Source organism: Rutidosis leptorrhynchoides, chromosome 3 (assembly GCF_046630445.1).
Source record: "Rutidosis leptorrhynchoides isolate AG116_Rl617_1_P2 chromosome 3, CSIRO_AGI_Rlap_v1, whole genome shotgun sequence".
Classification (NCBI taxonomy): Eukaryota; Viridiplantae; Streptophyta; class Magnoliopsida; order Asterales; family Asteraceae; genus Rutidosis; species Rutidosis leptorrhynchoides.
The window spans coordinates 41,244,336-41,266,247 of record NC_092335.1 but is presented as its reverse complement, the minus strand read 5'-3'; the positions used below and the strand labels follow the sequence as shown (position 1 = coordinate 41,266,247).

The following is a 21,912-nucleotide window of genomic DNA, read 5'->3' as shown; positions in this document are numbered from 1 at the left end:
TTAGTTTTCCAACACAAGGTTCAACTCCATTCGACTGCATATATCAAGAAGCTGCTCTTTTGTGTTCTCTAACTCAGCAATTTCAGCATCCCAGTTCTCGTCAAGCCACTCAATTGCCTCCTCAATCTTATGTTCTGTGTCTTCCAAGTCTTTTACGCTAAACCCCGGCAATCTAAGCCTCAATCGAACCTTGTAATCCTTCATTGCAGTTCTTAATTTGTATGCATAAGTTTCTAGAGCTCTATGTGCCCTCGCCTTTTTTACGTGTGCTTCATCCTCCAACTTATATCGTTCAGCATCCTCAATCATCTTCTCAATCTCTAGTGTCGACAAACTACCAGTATTAGTTATCTTGATCTTCTTGTTTACCCCAGTAGTTAATTCTCTGGCTGAAACATTTAGAATCCCATTGGCATCTATCTCAAAGCATTCGTTTATCTGGACTTCTCCCCAAGGAGCAGATGGCAGGCCAGACAACCTAAGTTTACCCAAAAAATAGTTCTCCGTACTTTTGGATCTCTCACCTTGATATATGCGAATATTCACAGAGGTTTGGTAGTCACTAGATGTGATGAAAAATTTTTTCCTTCTTGGTTGGTATTGGTGAATTTCTTGGAATCAAAACCTCCATAACATCTCCCTTACATCCAACACCAAGTGACAAAGGAGTTACATCAATTAACGTCAGACCCTTCACAGCTTCATCACCCATGTCACTTAAGTAAGCAGCTAGAACTCCTGCCCCATACGCAACAGCCTCATCTGGATTGATCTGTTGGCTAAGTGACTTCCCATTGAAGAACTCCTGCAATAATTCTTGTAACTTTAGAATCCTAATGGATCCTCCAACGAGAACCACTTCATCGATACTATCCTTACTCATATTTGCATCATTCAAACAATTTCTCACAGTCTCTATGCACTTCTCAAACAAATCCATGTTAACCTCCTCAAACTTGGCCCTAGTAAATTTTGCAGAAAAATCAATACTGTTACACAAGCAGTCAATATCAATAGTTGTCTGAATAGCGGTCGAAATAAACCTCTTGGCTCTCTCGCAATAAACCCTCAACCTACCCAAAGCTTTTACATTCTTACTAATGTCAACGTTATGTTTCCTGTTGAATTGTCGGACAAAGTGATTCACCATTCTGTTATCAAAATCTTCGCCTCCTAAATGTGTGTCGCCACCCGTAGCTTTGACCTCAATAAATCCCTTTTCAACAATGGTGAGAATAGAAACGTCAAAGGTGCCACCACCCAAGTCAAAAACCAATACATTCATCTTTCCATCAATACCAGCTCTCTTGTCAAGAGCATAAGCGATCGCAGCTGCTGTTGGTTCGTTAACCATGCGCAGAACCTCAAGCCCGGCAACCTTTGCAGCATCCTTTGTTGATTGTCGTTGAGAGTCCCTTATTTGCTTACAATATAAATTGAATTATAAAAGAAAGGAAGGGAATAAAGCTTTCTATTTTTGTTTTGATATGTAAGTGAAGTGAAAACAAAAGAAACCAAAATGAGCTACATTTATTCATAAGTCGTAAAAGGCTATAAATAGCCAAAGAAACCTACTGTACGTTACATAAAATCCCATGAAATCAGCAAAAGATCCACCCACTATTTGACCCACTAGTCTAACCCATCACTCCTAAAAATGTGTTTACCATTTCTCCATGTGCATACTGCTCACACTCCTTCCATGTAATTCGGTGAGTACATTTTACCAATTCATAGACTAAAACAAATAATTAAAACTATAGCTAATACTTAAATAATATACTAACTAAATTACTAAACTCAACTCATAACCGTGCACATTATATTATAACCGATTAAACGTTCCAACAGCATCACCAACCAAACGTTCAGTTTCGTTAAAGGCGACACATGATGGGGTGGTTCGGTTTCCTTGATCATTTGCTATGATCTCAATACGGTTATGGTGCCAAACAGCCACACAAGAATAAGTGGTTCCAAGGTCGATACCAATTGCTGGAACTTTACCTCTTGCTGACATTTTGGTGTCTGTTCTAGTTTTACCACAAAGTACACGAGGGTGGTTAGGATCTTCAATGCATTAATAATTAATTAGTTCAAGTCACATACAAGTACATTATTGAGTTCAACAAGTTAACAAATTATACTCCGATTCTACAAGTGTGAGGTACATACAGTTAAATCAAATATTGTAGCTCACTGATCACTTTATTGTGAGATCTAAGAAAATACACGCAACTACTAATCATCTAAATCAGATATTCATAATATTTTATTATCATGTATTCATGCAATCGCTAAAATCTTCGGGTAAAGTAAAACCCTGATTTATTAACTAACTTCTAAATGCTTAATCAGCAATAAAACGTGATCAAGCTGTAAGTAATCATACAGAGAAGTATTGTGTAAGTAGTTTTGTAGGAGTTGTGATCGTATAATTTTTCATCTGTTTGTATTGCTTATTAAGAAACGCAATAATTAAACTTAACTTTAAGTAGAAACATATAAGTCAACAATGGATAATAATATTAAATTCAAAGCGGGATATAATTAATTTAGGGGGATGATTCTCACACACACTTTTTTGATCCTCACACACCAATTGAGTATTATTAGAAGAGTAAAAGGTTAAAATAGGTGTGTGAGGATCAAAAAAGTGTGTGTGAGAATCATCCCCATTAATTTAATACGCCATAACCGAAACAATATAAAATAATGAGTGGATAGTAAAGAGAGATTCACCGGTGGAGGGCGGCGTTGCGGTGGAGCTCTAACAATTCCCGCTAAAATTACAAGAGGCGGCGTTATATACACGTGAATCGATTTTGGTGTGGGCTTTGAGCTTAATGGGCTGGGCTCTCAGTGGAAGAATCGGCCTAGGGGTGTTTTGAGCCGTACATATATGATACTCCCTCCGTGAATCGATTTTGGTGTGGGCTTTGAGCTTAATGGGCTGGGCTCTCAGTGGAAGAATCGGCCTAGGGGTGTTTTGAGCCGTACATATATGATACTCCTTCCGGTGGAGTGTCCACTTACTTTTTGCACACAGTTTTAGTAAATTCCACTAACTTCATTCTTCACCAATCAGAAATCTTATCTCTCCAGAATAACATCTTCTCATTGGTTGAAATACAAAGTGGACACTTGAAATGGAACATCCTAAAATAGAAATGTGGACACTTGTGGTGGGACGGAGTAGTATAATGCAATTTGCAAATTTGGTTGTTTATTGAGACATTCCCTTATAAAGGCCTAACCATGGCTTGCCGTTTTGTTTGCTTATTTTTTTTTTTAGTAAGATTGCCGTTTGCTACTGTTTCTAATCTTGGTCATAGTGGAAAAAATGAAAAAATTACGCCGTTGGTCACTAATGTTTACTCCAAATTTCATATTAACCACTAATGTTTTTTTTGAACATGGTTGATCATCCAAGTTTGTAAAAGTTTCATTGTTGATCACCCATTCAAAATACTGTCATAAAAAGCCCATTAGTTAGATCACATGTTTTACACGTGAGGGTATAATCGTCCAATCGCTTTTATTTTTTCTCTTATTAATACGTAGTTTGTCATCTGCCTCGTCAAGATCTAATTCCCCTTTCTCACGCACAGTATCTCACACATAGAACCCTAGTTCAATTCGTAACACCCCATCAAAATTTTAATGGCCGATTGTTGGTGTGGAGCACGAGCAGTAAAGGTTACAGCTTGGACCGACACAAATCCTGGTAGAAGGTTTTATTCGTGCCCCAACAAGGTATTTCCTAACCCTATTTTTGTTAAATCGTGCAATTGTACCCAAAACGAGCACTAATTGCTTTTATCTGTATTTTTTTTTTTTTTGCAGTTCTGTAATCGAAGCTTTATTGATTGGGCAGATCCTCCAATGGGTGATCGAGTTGTCGCCATAATATCCGGATTATTGAGGGCTAAGAACAGATTGGAAAAAGAAGTTAAGAAGATGAAGTTAATTATAATTGGGTTAATTATGATTTGTATTTTTTTTTGTTCAAGTTGTTTGTATGAAGCACTGTGAAGAAAAAAAAAATATTGTAGTGCAGTTTGTGGTGTTTGAACCATGTTGTATTGAAGAACCATGTTGTATGCTTTTAGTCAAGGTTGTATCAAGTATCTTATTGCAATGAAATGGCAGTTATTTGTTTTCTTATTGCATTGAAATGATCTGTTATTTGTTTTCTTATAATGATATGTTTATGTTAGTAGTCTGTTAAGGTTAGTATGCAGTTTGTAAAGTTAGTAGGCAGTCAAAATGGCCTTATAGTATGCAGTTTGTTAAAGTTAGTATGAAGTTTGTAACACATGTTCTTAACAGCAGGTATTAACATTGCATACATAACACCAAAATAAGACTAACATGTTTGTCAAAGTAGGTATGAAATTCAGTCAAAATGGGTATGAAATTCAGTCAAAATGGTCTTTCAATATGGTCAATAAAGTATGCAACTTGAATACAAACTCAAATAAAGATAAACATTACCATATATCATTACTTAAACTGATTGTTCACCAAAAAGTGTATGCAAAGCACAATCACCAAATAACAGACTTAAAGTGATTGTTCACCTTCATTGCATACATACATACCAAAAACATCAAAAAAAGACTTAAACTAATTGTTCACCATCATTGCATACATACATAACAGTACTTCAAAAAAAAAAAAAAAAAAAAAAAACTTCCACTTCCACTTCCATCAATCACTCCTTAGCTTTCTTCTTAGCACCACTTCCACTTGATTCTGACTTTCTTTTAGAACCACCAACAGTACCCTAGTTTGGGCATCTCCTTACATTATGCCCAAATCCTCTACACTTACCACATCTATTACTCTTACCTTTCTTAGACAATTTTCCACCTTGGTTCAAACTTTCATTCTCATCAAAACCCTTAATCCTGTTCTTTTTAGGTCGACCAGTGGTAGCAACTTTATTAGGTGGTAGGAGGGTGGTTGGTATTGTTGACTTTGGCCACTTGGAGCTTCCATTCAATGGATCAATTGTATAATTGTAAGTCTTTTTCCATGTGGATAACCAATGAACAGGATTGACCCATGATTCTAATGCACCAATTTTTTCTCCTTCATATTCCATTATGTTTAATACAGCAACTGCATGCATACAAGGCATGCCAGTGAGCTCCCATCTCCTACATGCACACACTTTGTGTTCCATGTCAACCACACATTGATCATTGTGTGGACCATTCACTTGGTATTTATGACTACCACTCTACAAGACAGTACATTTACCAGCATCTCTATTAATTTTTTCAAACACCTTAGTTGCAGTTGGAGTTAATGGACCTTCACAATTTGAAATTTTATTGATCACTGTCACTATTCTTTTCATCAGGTATTCTCTGACATACTCTAATGAAGTTATGATAGGTTTATCCCTTCCTTCAACTAGCCATCTGTTAAGTATTTCACACATGTTGTTTAGTAGCACATCAGTTACAGCCCTACCTGCAAAAAAAAAAAATTAATTAATTAAACCTGCAGACTGATTACTTTTAAACCTACAAATAGTAAAATACAAAAAAAAATTAAAAAATGTTGCAAAATACCTGTAAAGTGGCTTCTTGCCCAGCTATGTGGAGAAATGTCTACCAAGTACTTGTAACAACTATCATTAAACTCTTTCAACTCACTCATACACTTTTCAGACTCAGGAACTGTGGTTGCAGTTGCACACTTCCAAAGATGTTGTTTGTATGCTAGTCCATTCCACTTCTTCTTCTTCATATTTTCATGTAAATGCCTCAAGCAATATCTATGCTCAGCAGATGGGAACCGAGTTTCAATTGCTTTAATTAAACCCTGTCAAATATGATGAAATCAATAATTTTATCAAACTTTCATTATCTATGAAAGTAAAGTATGAATGAATATCGCATACCTTTTGTCTATCACTTATGAAAGTGAAGTTTGAACGAATGTCAAGACCTAAATCATCACCCAAACATTCTAAGAACCAGTCCCATGAGTTGAAATGTTCTTGTTCGACCAAAGCATAAGCAACCAGATATATGCCATTATTAGAATCTAAGGCAACAGCAGTTAGCAATTGACCTACAGCAGGTTGTTTCATGAATGCACCATCTAACCCAATTAAATCCCTTCCTAAAGCTTGGAAACCCTTCTTCAATGATCCCAAATAGATGTATACACGCTTAAAAACTCTAGTTGGTAACGCTGGGTCACACTGTTCAGTTTCAACTCTGGTAGTTGTACCAGGATTTGACCTCTTCAATTCTTCCAAGTAATCCCTCAATTTCCCATACTGATTTTGATAATCCCCTTGAATATCTACAAGTGCTTTTTTTTAATGCTCTATATGCTTTGCTTTTTGAGACATTCACATCAAATTTTGATTCGAGCTGATGTTTGACTGCTTTAGTTGGCATTGTGGGATTAGATGGTAGTTGTTCAACAAGTTGTGTAGCTAGGTAGTCGTAGGTACATTGTTTGATAAATCTAGATTCTCCACATTCATGTTCATCCTTTAAAGTTCTCACAATCCATGTTTCTGAATTTTCTTCTTTGGAGACATGTAAAACCCATGGACATTGAAATTTTCCCTTTTCTTTATTGGTATCACCTTTGTCTTTAACAACATCACTTACCAAAAATTCTCTACTTGAATGTGCCTTATCTTTATCATCTAACTTAACAGACCCGACATCACTAACCAACAATTTTTTCTTTGGCACTCCTAAACATTTACCCCTAATTCGTTTTTTGTCATTATGTGTTAAAACAAGCTGTCTCCTAGTCTCAACAGCATGAACCTTAAAGTACTCTGTAACATCAGCTTTGGAACCAAATTCTTGACCAAGTGAAAAACAAGTATTGCTAACCTGCTGTTGTTTTAGTTGTTTCTTAAGCTCTTTAATTTTCTTTTTTCTCAATCCATCAATATCATCATCATAATCTGACCCACTCTAGAAATCATCATTGTTACACACTTCTAAATTCACAAATTGTTGGTCATTTTGTATACTTACAATTTGTTTTGCAGTGCCCATGAACTCCACATCTGTATCAATGTTGAAATCAAATTCTTGCATATCCACATCAACATCTTCCATGTGCTTATCTTCCTCAAAAGTGTAATCATTATCATCACAATCAGTATCTTCGTCTACTAACTGAAGTCGTCCAACTGCAAAAAAAATACAATTTTAGGTTTAACGTTTTACATTCATTGATCTAAAATTCAAATATGGTAAAATCAGCTGTAGAAATTGACGGCTAAACAAATTATAATCTTACCTTCTGTTTGTGATATATCAGACTCTTGATAATCGTTGTCTTCATCTTCTCGATTCGCCATCAGATACGAGTTTGTTTAGGGTTTACTCAGTCGACTAAAAAAGAGTGGGTAGAAAAAGTGGCCAGCATAGGGTTTCAAACGTGGTAAAACAAAATTGAAAGCGATTGGACGATTATACCCTCACGTGTAAAACATGTGATCTAACTAACGGGCTTTTTATGACAGAATTTTGAATGGGTGATCAACAATGAAACTTTTACAAACTTGGGTGATCAGTCATATTCAAAACAAACATTAGTGGTTAATATGAAATTTGGAGTAAACATTAGTGACCAACGGCGTAATTTTTTCTGGAAAAAAGTGGGTACTTAGTGGGGCAGTGGTGAGATAGTTAAAATTAGGATAGAATTAGAATATTAAGTGTAATAATAATAATAATGGTGTATATACAGTTATATCGGTTAAATATAAAGTTAGTGTTAAATTACTTTATCAAAGTTAGGAAAATAGAGATTAGAAGAGATGATTTTACATACCTTTTGTCATAATCGTTTCTAAATGGATTATATCGTAATCGTTTCTAACTTTTTTCCAGTAATAATAATTCATAAAAAACTAAGCTTCAATTACATTTGCTTATTCTCATATACACGAGGCTAACTGGATTATATCGTAATCGTTCTAGCTTTTTTCCAGACCTATGATTTTTTTGTGAAAATATACGACAACAATATTTGGATGTCAACTTTTAATTCATCTTGTGATGGTTTGCCAATATGTAACTTTAGCCGGAAAATAATATGTATCATAATCATAATTACTTGTGTCTCTTTATTGTTGTGGTATGTAGCTAGAACGAAACAAGTTGCGAGAACAAAGAAATCAAGATCGTAAACCAAGATTCAAATGGAGATTTTGTTTGGGTGGAAACAGAAATTCTGATCTCAAAGGGATTGCGTTGATCTAAGTTTTTGGTTCCGAATTTTGAGCCTAGTTTTGATGTTGGATTTGGTTTTCATTATGTAGGCTTCCTAAATTATTAAATTCTATTGTATTCTAACCCGGGAGCGTAAAAATATTGAGAATAACTCTATAATTTGCCGTAGACTAAATCGTTTACACCGATTGGATATAACTACCGAATTCGTTTGTGTTGATTTATTTTTCCGAGTTTATTTTATACATTTGTTGATTGTTGGTGCTTGATTTGGCGAAATCACTTGCGATGTTCGGATCCATAATTCCTTACATTTTAAACTACATTTTCGATTAGAGTTGTAGATTCAAGTATCGTGCATAGGAATGTAAAACCATGGAAGACAATTCTTAACAGTAATATCCTTCTTTGGCATATAATGTAACTGACCGATTAATAAATTTAAAGACGGTACATTTCAGGACAGCCAAATAAGTGTATTTTCACATGTGATAACCTTACTTTTTCAACACAAGATTCAACTTCATTCTTCTGCATATATCAAGAAGCTCCACTTCTATGTCCTTTAACTCAGCAATTTCAGCATCCGAGTTCTCATCAAGCCACTCAATCACCTCCTCAATCTTATGTTGTGTATCTTCCAAGTCTTTCACACTAATCCCCGTCCGTCTAAGCCTCAATCGAACCTTGTAATCCTTTATTTTGGTTCTTAATTTATAAACGTATGTTTCTAGAGCTTCATGTGCCTTCACCTTCTTTACGTGAGCTTCATCCTCAAATTTATATCGTTCAGCATCTTCAATCATCTTCTCAATCTCTACTGTTGACAGACTACCATTATTAGTTATCTTGATTGCCTTGTTTATCCCAGTTGTTATTTCTCTGGCCGAAACATTCAAAATCCCATTGGCATCTATCTCAAAGCATACCTTAATCTTGACTTCCCCCTCAAGAGCAGATGGCAGACCAGACAGCCTAATTTCTCCCAAAAAATAGTTCTCCCTACTTATGGATCTCTCACCTTGATACACACAAATATCCACCGAAGTTTGGTGGTCGCGAGCTGTGGTGAAATTATTTTCCTTCTTGGTTGGAATTGGTGAATTTCTTGGAATCAAAACAACCATAACATCTCCCTTACATTCAACACCAAGTGACAAAGGTGTGACATCAATTAACGTCAGATCCTTCACATCTTCATCACCCATGTTACTTAAGTTTGCAGCTAGAACTCCAGCCCCATACGCAACAGCCTCGTCAGGATTGATCCGTTGGCAAAGTGACTTCCCATTGAAAAAGCCCTGCAACAATCCTTGTACCTTTGGAATCCTGATGGACCCCCCAACAAGAACCACTTCATCGATGCTATCCTTACTCATATTTGCATCATTCAAACAATTTCTCAATGTCTCGATACACTTCTCAAACAAATCCAAGTTAAGTTCATCAAACTTGGCCCTTGTAAAATTTGCTGAAAAATCAATAGTGTTACACAAGCAATCAATATCAATGTTTGTCTGAATAGCGGTCGAAATAATACTCTTTGCTCTCTCACAATGAACCCTTAACCTACCCAAAGCTTTTACATTCTTACTAATGTCAATGTTATGTTTCCTCTTGAATTGTCTGACAAAATGATTCACCATTCTGTTATCAAAATCTTCACCTCCCAAATGTGTATCGCCAGCCGTAGCTTTAACCTCAATAACTCCCTTTTTATCAATACTAAGAATAGAAACGTCAAAGGTGCCACCACCCAAGTCAAAAACCAATACATTCATCTTGCCATCAATACCAGCTCTCTTGTCAAGAGCATAAGCAATAGCAGCAGCTGTAGGTTCATTAACGATGCGCAGAACATCGAGCCCGGCGACCTTTGCAGCATCCTTCGTTGATTGCCGTTGAGAGTCATTGAAATAGGCAGGAACAGTTACAACTGCCTTTTCAACTGTTGACCCAAGAAATGTCTCAGCAACCGATTTCATCTTTACTAATACCATCGAAGATATCTCTTCAGCAGCAAACTCCTTCTTTTCGCCTTTGTAAGTGACTACAATTTTTGGTTTGTCATCTACCCCAGCCACCACTTGAAAAGGCCACGTCTTCATGTCTTCTCTAACAGTTTCATCACTTGCCCTTCTTCCAATTAAGCGCTTAACATCTGTAAATGTAACAAAGCAAAACAAGTGTTTGTTTAAATGTACACAGAAATGACAAAAGCTCATTATAGTAATACTCATAAAGAACAAAAAGTAACTAACCGAAGATGGTGTTGGTGGGGTTATATGCAGCCTGATTCTTGGCAGCATCACCGACCAAACGTTCGGTTTCATTGAAGGCGACACATGAGGGGGTGGTTCGGTTACCTTGATCATTTGCTATGATCTCAATACGGTTATGGTGCCAAACAGCCACACAAGAATAAGTGGTTCCAAGGTCAATACCAACTGCTGGAACTTTACCTGTAGCTGACATTTTTCAAGTAAAAAATATATTCTAGTCTAGTTGAAAAAGAAAAGATTATGCACAAGCTTAGCCCATACCAGCGTACTTATATTTAAATGCCATTAGATGTACCGCTCAAAGGTTGCAACTGTTGCTATCTGGTAACTGTTGTTTGGTGTCTGTTCAAGTTCTACCATAAATACACAGGAATTTAAGATTTCCAATGCATTAATTAAGTCAAATCACATACATTACAGAATTCAATTCAACAACTTCAAAGTTATACTTCAATTAAGTTATGTACTTCAAAGTTATATACAAGTGTCGGGTACTTAATAAAACTAAGACCATTTTTAACGCGGCGTCAGAGGGGTCCCGTCAGACGCGCTGGCAGTGGGTGACGCCCCTAGTGGGGCGTTACGGCTGACGTGGGACGTCAGTCAACTTTCTCACGGAAAAAAAAGGCGTCAGGGTTTCTGATTGGTCCACGTATTTTGATGATTTTAATTTTGTTTATTTTTTTTATTTAAATTATTTTTATTCTTTTCTATATAAACACATCAAAACCCATCATTTTTAACCCACCAAACTCAATATTTTCTCTCATTTTAACACTTTCATTCAAATATTTTTTTTTTTGTTTTTGTTTTTTTTTATTTATTTAAATTATTTATTTTCTTTTATATATAAACCATCAAAACCTATCATTTTTAACACATCAAACTCAATTTTTTCTCTTATTTTAACACTTTCATTCAAATGATTTTTGTTTTGTTTTTTTTATTTGAATTATTTATATTCTTTTCTATATAAACCCATCAAAACCTATCATTTTTAACACATCAAACTCAATAATTTATGTAAAGGTTGAATTTTATGTAATGGTTAAAATTTATGTAATGGTTAATTTTTATATGTTTTTTAATTATATGTAATATAATTTGTATGCATAATAAAATAAAAAAGAAAAAGAAAAAATAAAACTGGTGGGACCTATTTGACACTGGAGGGGCGTCAGGATTATTTTGGTGTCAGAGGGTGACACTGCCACGTCAGAGGCAGATTGCACTTTTTGGCCAAAAAGTGAACAATCTGCCTGTGACGTCACAGGCAGGGTTAAAAATGGTTTAAGGCTGTACATTGAAATGAAAATACTCCCAAAAGGGTGATCCATCCCAAAATAAAAAGGTTTTATTGTCAGAGGGTTTTTAATTCTTCAATTAAGTAATCATTAACATCGTCATCCACCTCACTAACAAGCTACTGACACGCTAACATACGGAGTACTACTTATTATTTACCAGGTGACGCAGAGTGGTTTACTGTGAATTTATTTAGGGCAAAAGTAATTCGCTCAAGCAAATATGTTCAAAAGCAGATAAAACTAATAACCATCCAGCCGATCCGTTGAAGAGGCCAAAATTTGAGCGGGTTATCTAGGCCTCCCATAAGAAGATAGGCCGCCATATTCATTCTGCACAAATCCGACTCAATCAAGGGAACAGTTTATGCATGAAGAAGTCAAGTTGAGATTACCACTTTCAAACAGACCATCATAACAATGAGATGAAAACACATATCATAAAAGCAACATAAGCAAAAAGAGGTGAAAGAGCAATAAATATATTCCAATAATCAAAAATACAACCTCAAAAATACCAGTCGCCCATAAAACTAAAGAAATTGTGTAACAAAATATTCTATAAAACGAGAAATACTCAAAGAATGTTTCTAATATCTCTTAGCAAACCCACCCGCACCACCGCCCCTGCCAAAAGAAGGAACAGACGCCACAGCCTGTGGCTCAACAGAAGCCTTAACGACCCCAGGAAGATCACCCATGCCAAGAGCAGTAAGCATTTCAATAGTTTCCTTATCGACCTCGATCAAATCAGTCCTGATAGCTGACTCATCAGGCACAAAGTCCATTCGACGCTCTCTTTCTTCCTCTTGAAGCTTCAACGAAATACCCCTAACCGGTCCTTTCTGAATACGCTTCATAAGATGAGTAGAGAAACCTGCAATCTTGTTCCTCAAACGTTTGGATGGAATGATGGCAACTTCCTCCAAAATCTTCTTGTTTGTGTGAAAGTCCAGTGTCATCTTTCCATAGTACCTCTCGATTACCACCCTTGACGATTTCTTAACGGTCTTGGTACGAACACGCCCCATTCTTTAGCCCCAACTAGTCGTTTATCCCAATCTATAATTAATCAAGTAAACAAAATATCATTACACATGTTTATAAATAGACATCAACAAGTACATAGAGGTGTTTTCGAAACGCATCGAACAAACGTTAATCAAGGATTAGCTATACGATAACACATTACAAGTATGTACGGTTGAAACGATAGACAAAGATTAGACTGATTTCTTATAAAAAGTCAAGATAAAAAATCATACAGTAACATAAACAATCGTAATGAAGGGAAAACGAGACCAGCAATCGATCAAATCCAGTAGCATATTTATAAGTTATTTATGTAAAATTCAAAAGTAGAATATACGACTGAGAAGGTAATGAGCGGTAGGGATTGACAGAGAACGATATACCTTAGGTGGTTGTTCCGGCGAATAGTGGCGACGGCGCAGACTATCAGTATAACGTTATTGAAATGAAACCCTAAATTATGAATTGTATTTGTATGAGAAGGGCAAACTCGGCTTTTTAGCCTCTGTTAACTTAGGTTTTCATAATCTATCTACTAGCTTAATGCCCGCAAATTCGCCAGACTTTTTTATAGGACTAATCAAGAATAAATTTAAAAATTCATAAATTGATATTTTATATTATTTGAATAGTTTGCCAGTAATAGAAACAAATCATAGAATAACGTTGTATATATAATAAAAGCTAAAAGTTACAAAGGGGTGAGACGTTTTTAGTGTACGTCCCAAACACGTACAATGAAGATCACTAAAATGACTAACATCAAACCAAACTTAATACAAATATTAAAAAAGATAAAAATACAAAAGCATTTCATATTTCCATGTCATCCCTTATGCTCTACAAAGGCTCAAATTCAATAACCAAACCCACTTCAAATTCAAATAATCATTCAGCCATATCTCATTAAATACATTCTCAATAATCAACCCATTATTTTAATTTATTTGAATGTGTCTTATTAGGTTTTATGAGATGATTTTCCCTTTTCAGGCTTAGTAGAATTATGTATCATTCTATCCTCAAACCTCAAGTTACACATGACTCTCATAACTACTTAAGATGAAAATCTGGCTCAAGTTAACCAAGTCGAAGTTTATTGGTGCCACTTTGTTATTGAACAATAATTATATGATCAATGTTGGAAATTTGATGTTTGGGACTGATCAAACCAAATATTAGAAACCCAAGGGATTGATCATTTTGATGATTGCAAAAATATGTTAAGGTGTTAACATAAAATGAAAATACAATAACACAAATAGTTTCACACTTATAGGTTTGAGGATAGATTAGTTGAATAAATACCTGAAAATCGCACTCGCTTTGGCTGTCGTGTCTGCTTTGTCAGCCTCATAACTTCAGGTATTGTTCCATCCATGTCAATCACAATAACATTAGAAGTATAACATGTCTTTGCAATATCTCACTACCTTTGCTTCGTGTGTAATACCAGCAGCTATTAGGTCTTCACATTGATTTCTTTTGGCATTGTATAACCATACCTCAATCCATCTGCATACATACCTTAAATACATTGTAATTTAACATAACCAAATAGAACCAATGACAAAACATAACAAATTAACTGTATAGCTTAAATAAAATAAAACAATGTAAACATGACAATATAAATTACTCTGAATGACAGTAACAAAGTTAGTTTCAATTAGTTTACTGCGTACCTTTTCTATCTCAACACTACATTTGACGCCAACTGTTTTGGCCATCTTATTAGCTAGATAATTCAAAGCTCTTTTGAATATATTTGTTCCTACCAAAAGTATTACGGCTACAATTCCTGCTCGCCACCTCCTTCCCAGTTCCATTATTTGAAATTGCAATTTCAGAACATAATTCAACAATTTTTTCTTACCATTAACCAACTGTGATGACCCAGAAATTTCGACTAAATTTAAACTTAATCTTTGTATGATTAACATTTCCGACACGATAAGCAAAGTCTGTAAAACTGAATCTCAAAATTTTTGAACTACTTTTATATATTTAAATACCCTTCGATTGTTTTCGACGATTCGCGAACAATTATATGTAAATAGATACATATATACTATAACTTGAAAAGGTAACAATGTTTTAATTGCATGATACCGTACATTAAACTTATTGGTTTATATATCTAATTGAATATATGTGATTTAAAGTTATTTAGTAAACGATAGTAACATTCGTTTATTGATTCAATTGATATTCAGATAAGTTAACTAAAGCGTTTAAGATGAACCAGTAAAACACTAATTTGCTACATTATTTTCAAATTGCTACAGTACCCAGAATGCTACAGTGTTTTCGAAAATCACTATTTGCTACAGTGAAATTGACTTTGCTACCGTGAATTGCTACAGTAAAAATTAACCTTGCTACAGTAACTTTGCTACAGTAAACACTATTTTAAAATGTATTTTAACAAATAACGAGACGATGATTGATAGAAGTAAATGACCAAAACATTCGAAAGTTTAAGATATACTATGAGTGGTATAGTTTATGGATAATTTAAGGCTATATTTTGACAAAGGTACGTGACACGAAACGTAAAATGCAAGTTTTCTAAATGTACGAAAGGACATTCGAAAAACCGGAACCGGGACATAAGTCAAGTGACGACGTACGACTTATCGGAACAAAAATTACAAGTCAACTATGCATGTGAATTTAATATAATTTATAATTAATTATTTAAATTAAATATATTATATATTTTATATTAATATAAAATCATGTCGACAAGCTAATTGACAAAAGGTTCTGAGCTGGAAATCTTAGCCATGCGATCGCATGGCTATCCAGTACAAACCCCATGTGATCGCATGGGGTGTAAAAATGGGTCAGGTGCTATAAATTCTCGAGTTTTGGCCAGTTAATCACACACACATACACAAATATACATATTACTCCGTATTTATTTTATTTATTATTATTATTATTATTATTATTATTATTAATAAGATTATTATTAATCTTATTATTTTTATTATTAGTATTATTATTTTTGCGATACAAAAATAATAATGTACATAAAATATTACGACGGAGTGCTGTCCAAGTAATTTTCAAAACAAGTTTCCGAGCGAGCTAGAGCTAAGGAAAATATGGGTTATTGCCAAGGAAATTATGGGTAATGTTCGAGGGTATTTTTGTGAATCAAACCTCGTGTTTATCATCTCCGATGCGTCTACGTGCTTTCCTACAATATTGTATATCAATATTAAACAGTGAGTTTCATTTGCTCCCTTTTTACTCATTACATTTTTGGGCTGAGAATACATGCAAATACTTTATTAACTGTTTTACTATATTTATATGCGTGAGTTTCATTTGCTCCCTTTTTAAATGCTTTTGCAATATATATTTTTGGGCTGAGAATACATGCACTTTATTTTAAACGCAATGGATACAAGTACATACTAAATTCTACACTGAGTTTGAACCGAAAATCCCTTAGCTTTGGTAACTGTTAACTGCCAGTTATAAGAACTGGTGGGCGCGAGTAGTAGTATATGGATCCATAGGGCTTGATATCCCCGTCCGAGCTAGAGCACTAGCCTTTTAACGGACGTATGCTATTTGAGAAGCGTACACGTTGGTTTGCGTGTATTATTAAGATGATTATATAAAGGGTATAAATTATATACGTTAAGTTTAGTTACCAGGGTGCTCAATTTTGTAGAATATTTTGATAAACGTTTCTGGATGAAACAACTAAAATCTTGTGGTCCACCTTTTATTTAAAACATATTGATAAACATTTTGAATGATACAACTGGACTTTTGTAATCCACATTGATATACGGATTATGTGTAATATTAAAACTATGAACTCACCAACCTTTGTGTTGACACTTGTTAGCATGTTTATTCTCAGGTTTCCTAGAAGTCTTCCGCTGTTTGCTTAGATGTTAGACAAGCTATGTACATGGAGTCTTACATGACATATTTTTCAAGGAAACATTGCATTCACCAAATCATCACCATGTATCTTATTTTGACTGCATTGTCAACGGAAGTACTGTTGTAAACTATTATTTATGGTGATTGTCTATATGTAAAAATCATCAGATGTCGCAAACCTTTGATTTAAATATTCATTTATGGTGTGCCTTTTCAAAAGAATGCAATGTTTACAAAACGTATCATATAGAGGTCAAATACCTCGCAATGAAATCAATGAATGACGTTGTAAGACCCAAATATTTATTGTACATAATGTATTTATGGTGTACGATGCGTGTATGAAGTTTACGTGTTGCTTGCTCGAACGCCGAAGGAAACTGGACGTTGTCTGAAGTGACAAGGTGTGTACGTATCCTTTCAACCCCAAATAAAGTTTGTGTTGATATTCCAAAGCCTTACCATTGGAAAGGAAATCTTATCACGTTTCCAACGATATTTGATTCATCGAAAACGGAGTTACGGTCGAAAAGTTATGGCCAAAACAAGTTGCTGAAACCTGTTTTGGGCTCGACCACAATTTCCAGTTATTTGGAGCGGCGCTCCACCTTCTGGCGCGGCGCGCCGATTGCTGCAGAGGCAATTTTCAGCCTTTTTAAAAGGTTTAAATGAGGGGTACTTTGGTCTTTTCAATTAGGGTCGGTTTGGGGTCATCAAGACTGACCTAGAACTCCATGGGAGCTCATTTCTCACCCACACAAACACTCCCATCCTCAAACCCTAGAGAGAGATTGAGTTCTAGTGAGAGAGAACTCCATTTGGAGAAGAAGGAGGTTGTTTCGGGTCAAACCTCAAGCATTAAAGTTGTTCTACTCGTCAACGGCATCATTTTGGCGGTATTGGTAAGTTCTAACTCCGAATTTCATTGTTGATTTTGCTATTCAAAGTTAGGGTTTGAACTTGATTTGTTGATAAACCCATTTAGACTCTTGAAGTGGGTTTAGTGATGCTAGTAATCAGGTTTATTGTTAGTGTTGGTGGATTTTCGGTTGGTGAACAAATTGGCCTTGATTAGGACTTGTAATTGGGTTTAATCACTAGGTTTAGTGATTATGGAAGTGTTGGAACACTTTTAGGTGTGTTGGTTGACTAATTTTGACTTTGGGTCAAAATTAGGGTTTGGTGATGATTATGACCCAATTGTCGAATTAATAAGGTTTATAAACTTAAAATGGATTAGGTTGAAGCATAGAACCGAGTTAAATATGTTTTGGTGTCAAAACTTGCTAATGGCGTGATATTGACTTCTTATGGGTCAAATTAGGGTTTAAGTGCCATTTTGGGCAAGATAGGTGTTTAACACCTATGATTGGGTCTAATTGGCGTATTAGGACCATTCTCACTTGTGTTAGTGATTATTGGTTAGTTTGGGAACGGTTTGCGCTTGGAAGTGCATTTGGGTCGAAATTGCACTAGTTGTCAATTTGGGTTGATTTGTAAATCCACCCTAATTGTGTTGTTGTGTTTGTGATAATGGAATAGTTACATTCCATCGGTGTGTTGCGGATTATTCAGTGGCATTTCTTCAAGGCGAAAAGGTGAGTGGAATATTTATACATGTATGTATGTGGTTTATTTACTCGTACGCGATGTGGGCCTTTGGTGCCACATCGTGAGTAGTGGGCATTATGTCACAAGACGGTGACATATTTATTGGTATGATGGGATGGGAAATACAAGTCGGTAGTGTCTCGACAGGTTATTCACAAGTCGGTGATACCTCATAGTGGTTCACGGGGCGGTGACCCTTAGTAGTTAGTTGGTGTTTCACAAGTCGGTGTCACGATAAGTCAGGGAAGTGATTCACAAGTCGGTGGTACCCTTGGGTGATTCACAAGTCGGTGACCCCCTATAGTGTTCACAAGTCGGTGACACTTAGTGGCGCTTCACAAGTCGGTGATGTCACATGGCGTTCAAAAGTCGGTGACCCATATGTATTGATGGGGGTTCACAAGTCGGTGATACCCTTGGGTGATTCACAAGTCGGTGACACCCTATAGTGTTCACAAGTCGGTGACACTTAGTGGCGCTTCACAAGTCGGTGATGTCACATGGCGTTCACAAGTCGGTGACCCATAGATATTGGTGGGTAGTTCACAAGTCGGTGACACCCTTTGATGAGTCACAAGTCGGTGACAACATATGAGTGAGACTCGACGTTATTGGTCGTCTACAAGTCGGTAGTGCCATAGCGGGGAACGGTTTGTTATATTTATGCATTATTGTGATTTAGTATATTATTGTGGGGATTTATATACTAACGTTGTTGCTAGTCGTATGTTTGGTGTTGCTAGCTCGTTTATGCATTTTGTTTGCATGGTATTGTAAGTGGATGCGTGTAGGTAAATTACATATGTATATGTATAAGTATTGCATTCACTAAGCGTTAGCTTACCCTCTCGTTGTTGACTTTTTTATAGATTGCATGGATGCGGAGGCTCGGGTAAGCGGGGACTAGTGGACTTGCGTAGTTGCTTTAGAAGGCTTGCTTTTGGATTGATTAGGATTGGGTAGTGTATCCCCAATCACCATGCTCGGCCTTTATTTTGTATTACAAATCATGTGGTTGAAAACTTGTATTTTCGTACGAAAGTCGTAAAACGGCCGATGTGGGCCCGGTCTTCGTAAAACTAATTTTATTAATGGAATGTGTTAGTTCTACATATATTAATGTATGGTTAAAAGCGTTTTGTCTAAATACGTCGGGAAGTGGTCAAACATTTTAGCATTTCATGACTTTTTGGACAGGCCACTTTGGCGCGCCGCGCAAGGTTATGGCGCGCCGCGCCACCTGCTGAACAAAGAAATTTTTTTTATGTTGGTAAATTTCACGTGGTCGATTGTATATCGGGTTGGGTTGTTACAAGTGGTATCAGAGCATGGTCTAAGGGATTTAGGTGACTTGAGATAGGTGCCTAGACTTAGACTTTTGTGTGTGCTAAATTTTGTGCGGGACTTGTAGGATTACGGGTCGGAATAGGTTATAGTTAGTGCCTTGTTTGTAGGTGGACTAACGTTTATATTAGTAATGCGGATATTATTAATATATTAATTGTGTTGTGATAAAAAATTCTCGCGTATGTGCATATCACGTAGAATTTTGTTTGTGTGCATATATCATCGAGCGAGGCGGTCGTTGTACTAACGAGTCGATACGGCGTGTATACATAATAAGGACTTGCAAACCTTATTACGGGTACAAATCGTGTCTAGTAAGTGATGTACGACGAGTGTTTAGCAAGATGGGGTGGTATTGTGTGTGTGCTTTATACGTTCGTGATCTAATCGCTTTGCATTCCTTAGAATGGCGACGGGAAATGGGATCGAGACGAACGACGCTGAGTTTAATGCTATAGTTACACATATGTTAGGCGATTGTAGTAGTATTCGGATGTTAGAACGTGTTCGCTTTCGTGTTGAAGTTGATGATCCATGAGGTTCGTCGGGTGGATGAAACCCCTGAGATCAAGTGTTTGATCTAGATGAATGTTGGTAATGGAGTCTACGGGATGCAACGTTAGGTGCCTCTTTCATAACTACTAGCGTGGTATTCGACTCTGATGGTGTTACGGTTACATTGAGCATAGGGTACCGGCAATAAAACCCTTAGGTGTTTGAGTGGCGGTGTGGAAGTTACAAGCGATAGCAACTCGATGATTATTAGAGTAATACCCGTACGGTTCGGTAAGTGCTTCGGATGAAGTAGCAAAGGATAATCCGAAATCCTTCGTATGCTCAAGGTTGGAGCAAGGTTTGTTGACGTGCGTATTAAGAGATGCAAGACGGGTGAACCTCGTCTTTCTTTTAGGAGTTATGATAATAAGATTGGCGCATTAGTTTTCGGATTAGTGGTCACTCTTTCCGTGAGAGTGAGCATGTGTTTATCGTCGGGAGCTATTGTTGGAGACGAATTCGTGAGAATTCGAGGACTATGACCAATGAGGATATTGGTTGTGTATGTTGATGAGTGGCCATTCCATGGGATGCCATTATTTCGACGATGTGTTTACGGAACGGAGTTCTAGGTGGGGGAGTTTATACTCTCGCACGAAGATATTCTAGTGTGATGTAGTGACTAGCTAGGTCGAGTTAGTCCATTGCAGTTTGACTAACCGAGTCGGGTTAATTAATTAGATGTTAGGTGTTGACCGAGGCGGGTTAACCAAGTGAGTTTGACTAACCAGGTCGGGTTAATCAATTAGATGATAGGCATTGACCGAGTCGGGTTGACCTAAGGTATTTGACTAACCGAGTCGGGTTAATCAATTTGATGTTAGGTATTGACCCAATGCGTTTGACTAACCAAGTTAGGTTAATCATTTGTCGTTAGAGGTTTGACCGAGGCGGGTTAACCAAGCGAGTTTGACTAACCGAGTCGGGTTAATCAATTAGATGTTAGGTGTTGACCGAGGCGGGTTAACCAAGTGAGTTTGACTAACCGGGTCGGGTTAATCAATTAGATGATAGGCATTGACCGAGTCGGGTTAACCTAAGGTATTTGACTAACCGAGTCGGGTTAATCAATTTGATGTTAGGTATTGACCCAATGCGTTTGACTAACCAAGTTGGGTTAATCATTTGTCGTTAGAGGTTTGACCGAGGCGGGTTAACCAAGCGAGTTTGACTAACCGAGTTGGGTTAATCAATTAGATGTTAGGTGTTGACCGAGGCGGGTTAACCAAGTGAGTTTGACTAACCGGGTCGGGTTAATCAATTAGATGATAGGCATTGACCGAGTCGGGTTAATCAATTAGATGATAGGCATTGACCGAGTCGGGTTGACCTAGGGTATTTGACTAACCGAGTCGGGTTAATCAATTTGATGTTAGGTATTGACCGAATGCGTTTGACTAACCAAGTTGGGTTAATCATTTATCGTTAGAGGTTTGACCGAGGCGGGTTAACCAAGTGAGTTTGACTAACCGGGTTGGGTTAATCAATTAGATGTTAGGTGTTGACCGAGTCGGGTTGACCAAGTAAGTTTGACTTAACCAAGTCGGGTTAATCAATTAGGTTATAGGTGTTGATCGAGGCTGGTTGACCAAGTGTGTTTAACTAACGAGTTCGGGATAATTGTTTTGTTGTGGAGGC

General features: G+C 36.5%; 2 protein-coding genes and 1 pseudogene across 2 annotated transcripts; all 3 read right to left on the bottom strand.

Moving 5' to 3' along the window:
- On the bottom strand, positions 1–2,020 carry LOC139899905 (heat shock cognate 70 kDa protein-like; annotated as a pseudogene).
- A 6,708-nt stretch (positions 2,021–8,728) lies between these two features.
- Positions 8,729–10,706, bottom strand: LOC139899903 (heat shock cognate 70 kDa protein-like). Its single transcript, XM_071882728.1, has 2 exons — positions 10,493–10,706; positions 8,729–10,392 (listed from the first exon to the last, which is right to left on the bottom strand). The coding sequence occupies exons 1-2, from the start codon at positions 10,704–10,706 to the stop codon at positions 8,729–8,731; spliced, it is 1,878 nt and encodes a 625-aa protein (XP_071738829.1).
- Positions 10,707–12,347: 1,641 nt separating this feature from the next.
- LOC139895991 (small ribosomal subunit protein eS17) lies at positions 12,348–13,325 on the bottom strand. The gene is made up of 2 exons (XM_071878563.1): positions 13,233–13,325; positions 12,348–12,879 (listed from the first exon to the last, which is right to left on the bottom strand). Exon 2 carries the CDS (start codon positions 12,846–12,848, stop codon positions 12,408–12,410), a length of 441 nt encoding a protein of 146 aa, XP_071734664.1. The 5' UTR covers positions 12,849–12,879; positions 13,233–13,325; the 3' UTR covers positions 12,348–12,407.
- Positions 13,326–21,912: the final 8,587 nt, after the last annotated feature.

What these genes read in the sequence shown, in the direction of transcription:
- LOC139895991 (XM_071878563.1), bottom strand. Translation starts at nt 12,848, where the DNA reads ATGGGGCGTGTTCGTACCAAGACCGTTAAGAAATCGTCAAGGGTGGTA.
- LOC139899903 (XM_071882728.1), bottom strand. Translation starts at nt 10,706, where the DNA reads ATGTCAGCTACAGGTAAAGTTCCAGCAGTTGGTATTGACCTTGGAACC. An exon ending in CCCCACCAACACCATCTTCG is followed by an intron (nt 10,393 to 10,492) that starts GTTAGTTACTTT and finishes TTACATTTACAG; the next exon opens with ATGTTAAGCGCTTAATTGGA.